A 5,835-nucleotide genomic window follows, 5' to 3' on the forward strand; every position below is an offset into this window, starting at 1 on the left:
TGTTGCATGCTCAATGGTGTCCAACTTTTTGGGACCCTATGGACTGTAGTCCACCAGACTCCTCTGTCCGTGGGATTTTCCAGGCAAAAATACTGGAATGGGTTGCCATGTCCTTCTTCAGGGGATCTTCCACACTCAGGCATCAAACTCATATATCCTGTGTTGGCAGGCGGATTCTTGACTGCTGAGCCACCAGGAAGCCCTATTATTCATGCAGGCAGAAGCAAAATGAAGTTCTTTGGGTGAGGAGTGACTGTCTCTCACCAGCAAGAGTTTGCTTTTGGATTTGTGGCAGAGGAGAGGGAAAAGAGTGACAAAGGTTATGGCAGAAAGATATATAAACATAAATATATTAGTTTAGATGAGATATGCCTAGAGTATAAGTATAATTGAATAGAAAAAAGAGTATAAGAAATAGTGGAATTGAATAGAAAAAAATGTGAATTAATATTTGAAAGAGATAAAATCAACAGATACTGGCATCTAGATGGTTTTGGAAGGTGAATCTGTCCAGGATGATTTCAAAGATATTGAATTAGATGACTAGATTTTAAGGACCAAGATAGAAGATGCAGAAAAGATGATTTCTTTACAAGGAGAAATAACTTTATTGATTCTTCTGTTTTGTACTTGAATTGTTTTGAGATTTTGGGGTAGAGTGGGACACGACTGAGTGACTAAGCATGCATGCTCACATATAAGATGAACTTCCATTTCACTTTAAGAGTCTATTATTTCATGCAATAAATTTATCTCAATTTTTTTTAAACTAAAGCAATCATTGAAAGAATACCCAAAATAGCTATTACCTATTACTGAACATTGGAGAAGGCAATGGCACCCCACTCCAGTACTCTTGCCTGGAAAATCCCATGGATGGAGGAGCCTGGTAGGCTGCAGTCCATGGGGTTGCTGAGGGCCGGACACGACTGAGAGACTTCACTTTCACTTTTCACTTTCATGCTTTGGAGGAGGAAATGGCAACCCACTCCAGTGTTCTTGCCTGGAGAATCCCAGGGACGGTGGGGCCTGGTGGGCTGCCATCTATGGGGTCGCAGAGAGTTGGACACGACTGAAGTGACTTAGCAGCAGCATTACTGAGCATCTCCTATATCTTGGGCACTGTTTTACATTTTAGGTATATTATTTAGTCTTTAGTCCAAAAAATTAAACATTATATTTACCTATTTTACATATGGGCAGCTGAATGTTTAGAAAACTTTACTCAAAATTTACACACAGAGTTGTTCTCTTGTCACTACAAAATTGTTTGAGAAAATTAACATCCCTATCAGGCCCTCTTCTGAAATCTCTTCACTGTTTTGTTAACAGGTGTCATTTCCTCAAGAGGAAAAAAACTCTAGGAAGCTAAAGAGAAGACAGAGAAGAATCTCAATTGGTGACACTTTTTTTCAACCTCATTTACACCTCAATTTTGAGACACCTATAATATTTAGGAATTAACAGAAAGGTTACAAGACAGATGTTTGCCACTTCTTAAGTTATTTGTTTAGAAGTATTTGTTGTCCATGGAATCCAGCTAAAAGACTGTATCAGTTACCGAAACATCCCTACAAGCCAACTGCTTTCAGAAAGACCTCTATGACTAGCCCAGGATGGTGCCACTAGCATATTATGATCAACGCTTCATGCCATTAGAACACTCTTACCAACTGGCCGCAACCAGCTCATTAACGTGTCAATACACAGACAAAAAATTAAATCAGCCCAATAACCAATCTGTGGTCAGAGTACAATCCCATAGTAATAACCCTGTAGTGCCTCCACCAAACTCTAGCCAGAAGGTACAGAGATGCTCAGAATTGCCCTCTGTCAAGTCTCAGGACACAATTTCAGGGGACTGCTATAACAGGGTTCTAAAATCACCATTATCTCACTCCAAACATCAGGCCACACCTTCACTACACCTCCAGCAGAGAACTCCCTTGTGGCCTAATAAGAAAGCCCTGAGCTCACCTTTGTTCCACCCTAAACCTCAGAATACATCTTCATTTGACCTCATTAAGACATTGTCACCAGAGCAGACTCAAACAGACTGTAGCTCACAGTTATCCTTTCCTAAACCTCCGAATACATCTTCCCTAGATCTTTTCTGGACATCACCTTCACTGAAATCTATTCGAAGAGTGTCAAGTTCATCACTATATGCTGTCAAACATCAAGAAACTCCTTCCCCAGACTACCTATGGACATCATCATCTTTGGAACCTAATCAAAGAGCCTTTAACTCAGCATTACCCCAGTCCAAGCCTCAGAAAGCCTCTTCATTGGACAGCCTATGGTCATCTTTGTTAGAGCACAATCAAAGATGTTTGAGCTCACCATCACTCAACTCCACATCTCAAATAAATGACTTGTTTCAGACATCACCTGAAGCCCATCATTTGGAGCCTAGTCAAATGACTCTGAGCTCATCATTACCTGACTCCAGACTTCAGACACCACCTGTATTAAGGTCCAATTCCAGTGTTCTGAGATTACCACTGTCCAATTCAAAACCAAGAAAGTCACCTTTACCATACTCTGTCCACCAGTCAAAGAGTTTGCCATTGTTCCAGCCCAAAACACTTGATCATGACTTCAGGACCCCGAGCTCAGCAACATGTCACTCCAGATTGCAGAACACCACTTCACCAAGTGACAAACACAAAGCCACAGATCTTTCCTCACCTCATCCCAAACCAAATGTCTCAGGTCAGTCAATATTAAGCTCCAGGCACTCCATGAGGAACATAGCTGCTTTACCACTGGGCTCCAGACTCCAGCGTAAAAGCAGTTTTGGTCATTATGAAGAGACAGGACCCAGTAAAGACATTCCATGGACTTTGGATTACACTCAACCCTACATTGTTAAAGGTGGAACTGTCCCTGATGATGTTGTAAATAAAATTGTCAATTCTCTCTCCAAGACCAGAATCCAGAGGGATCTCTGTAGGCAGATTCTCTTTCGAAGGATGAGGGGAAGACCAAATCCTCGTCCTGGTCCCCGCCTTTCATCAAGTTATATGGTTTGTTTAGCCTGTGCCTCCTGCATAAAATCTCATTGTAGCCATCTTACAGGAAGGAAAGACCCCCATGCTGCCACACTGTTTGTCATCCCAACACCTGAACTCACTCCTGAGAAAGAGATAATGGTGAAACTAGTGTTTATCCTTTCCATACCAGAGACTACTTTTTTACTCCCTGTGAAAGAAAATCAGCCTGATGAAGCCCCTGAAGACAATCTTGAAGGAATGGAGAAGATATCAAACATTTTCCCTATATCGGAATCTGATATCACTCAGGGATCTAATGAAAAGAAGACCTGGCTGACAGTAGCCCCCGAAAACCAAGCTGTAAGCCAACAGCCCCAGGCTGTAGACTGGCTGCTTTATGTGAAGAAAAACAGTAACCCTCAGTTCCAGTCCGTACTTCCATCCTCTTCCTCCTCCACCTCTTTGTCCTCCTCATCATCTTCATCTTCCTCCTCCTCTTCCTTTTCCACTGTAGCCCTCTTACCCCCTCCTCCTCCTCCAAAAGAGTCTACTGTCTCAGACTGTGTGTTCACTAAGTTACTTAGTTACCACCGGTTGCCTCCAGGGGTCTCCTGGCTTGAGTTTATATGTAGTAAAAATCACCAGCCACTTCCTGGAAAACCATGTCCAAGTCAATCACCATCTCCCAAAGCAAGGCCTATGAGGAATAACACCACAGTTAAAAGGAGAAAGGGGCCCAAGACAGTGTTCAAAATTTTCCAGACAAAGTTTCAAAATGAGAGAAATCTTGATTAAATTAACTTTTTGTTTCTTTGAAGGCAGTTGACCTCTTAGTTCTTTGACATTAGTTTGATTTCCTATCATGCTTATTAAAATTCTTAGTATTAACTAAGTGTGCCTCTATATTTCAGCTGATGAAGCAATTAGTTAAGGGGAACTATTACTCTTAAGTCTATTTTAAGAGTCTTAAATAATAAACTTAATAGTCTTAAATAATAGACTAATAATAGTCTTAAATAATAGACTATGAGCTTCTAGAAGCCCAAAATGGAATCCTATGTTTTTAACCATGTGCCTGGCTTACAGTAGCCACTAGAAAATAATTGTTAAATGAATTAATAATACCTGGCCACAGACCATAAATATCTCATTTGTCCTGCCTTGAACAGTATCCAACCCACTGCTATCCTCCTTCCTCATAAGACATAATAATGGCAATATCCTTAAAACAAGTTATGCTAATCTGGTTCCCTATCTCTAAAGAAAGTTCAGATCATGTTTAACAGTTAATAGATATAGGAAGGAATCTTTTCAGTCATGTGTTCCTAGAGACAATTTTCTATGGTAAGATCCCGCACTCTTAAATGCAATGATTTATTCAACCTTAGCAAATCTCAGAAAAGAATAACCAACTGGTACAGATAACCCTACCTCATGCTAACTGTGCCAATATTTAAATGATAGGCTGTAAAGTCACCTGTTCATCACTTCTACTTATACAACATAAATGAGTTAATAAAAATGTTTAAAAAATGTTTCTGTTCCACTGGGTCTATTAGTAGTGGGAAGAGAAGGGAATTGTCTTACCTACTACCTTAAATAATTATACCTATCCAAAAGAGCTAGAATTAGTTTTTCTTGCATACACTGATGACTCACAATTCTGCCTCTCCACTCTACTTCTTTCTAATCACTAGATTGCATATCATACATTCCAGTTGAAACATTGTACAGGCATCTTTACAGTTTGCATCTTCACATCCTTTGTCCTCTGTGTTCCCTGTTTTAATGGATGTACCATCATCTGTCATGGAGTCTGTTTTCTCATTGCCTGTCCCCCTCCAAGTCCGTGAGTCCCATGACCTTATCTATCAGTTCAGTTTAGTCCCTCAGTCGTGTCCGACTCTTTGCAACCCCATGAATCCCAGCACGCCATGCCTCCCTGTCCATCACCAACTCCCAGAGTTCACTCAGACTCATGTCCATCGAGTCAGTGATGCCATCCAGCCATCTCATCCTCTGGCGTCCCCTTCTCCTCCTGCCTTCAATCCCTCCAAGCGTCAGAGTCTTTCCAATGAATCAACTCTTTGCATGAGGTGGCCAAAGTACTGGAGTTTAAGCTTTATCATCATTCTTTCCAAAGAAATCCCAGGGCTTATCACCTTCAGAATGGACTGGTTGGATCTCCTTGCAGTCCAAGGGACTCTCAAGAGTCTTCTCCAACACCACAGTTCAAAAGCATCCATTCTTTGGCGCTCAGCCTTCTTCACAGTCCAACTCTCACATTCATACATGACCACAGGAAAAACCATAGCCTTGACTAGATGACCTTATCTATAGAATCTAGCTTTTTTCTCCAACCCTATTGCCACTGTTCTAGTTGTGGTCACAGATTTGTCAGCTGTATTACTGAAATAAGTCCTAAACATGCATTTTAACTTTTGAACATATTTCTGAGATCAAAGTTGATGATGCCATTTCACTGTTTATAACCTTTATCATTCCTTCTAAGATTGAGTCATGATAATTTTCAAGACTGATTTCTTTCTCTTTTCCAGTCTCAGCCACATTAATTTCTTTACAGTGGGAAGCAAGCCTCCTACATTTTGGAATCAACAATTCTGGTGTCTAGAATAATCTTTCCATTTATATATTTTTGCTCTACAGGGCTCTAACCTCTTCTGGAAAGCCTTTTCCTGATCCATGCACAACTGAAGGGTTTAGTTGGCTTCTTATTACCATGAAACTTTATTTTTACTCTTTATACTGGTCTTAACCATAATATAAACCAATTGTTTCTTGTCTGTCTTCACTCACTAGAATGAAAACTTATTATTCA

The 5,835-nt window shown here is 40.5% G+C and overlaps 1 protein-coding gene across 1 annotated transcript; it reads left to right on the forward strand.

Annotated features, from left to right (window-relative positions):
- The first annotated feature begins 1,291 nt into the window (after positions 1-1,291).
- LOC123332971 (casein kinase 2 subunit alpha' interacting protein) lies at positions 1,292-4,923 on the forward strand. The gene has a single exon (XM_044940545.1). The coding sequence runs from the start codon at positions 1,617-1,619 to the stop codon at positions 3,789-3,791; it is 2,175 nt and encodes a 724-aa protein (XP_044796480.1). The 5' UTR covers positions 1,292-1,616; the 3' UTR covers positions 3,792-4,923.
- The last annotated feature ends 912 nt before the right edge of the window (positions 4,924-5,835 follow it).

Source organism: Bubalus bubalis, chromosome 1, assembly GCF_019923935.1.
Source record: "Bubalus bubalis isolate 160015118507 breed Murrah chromosome 1, NDDB_SH_1, whole genome shotgun sequence".
In the NCBI taxonomy this organism is placed as follows: domain Eukaryota; kingdom Metazoa; phylum Chordata; class Mammalia; order Artiodactyla; family Bovidae; genus Bubalus; species Bubalus bubalis.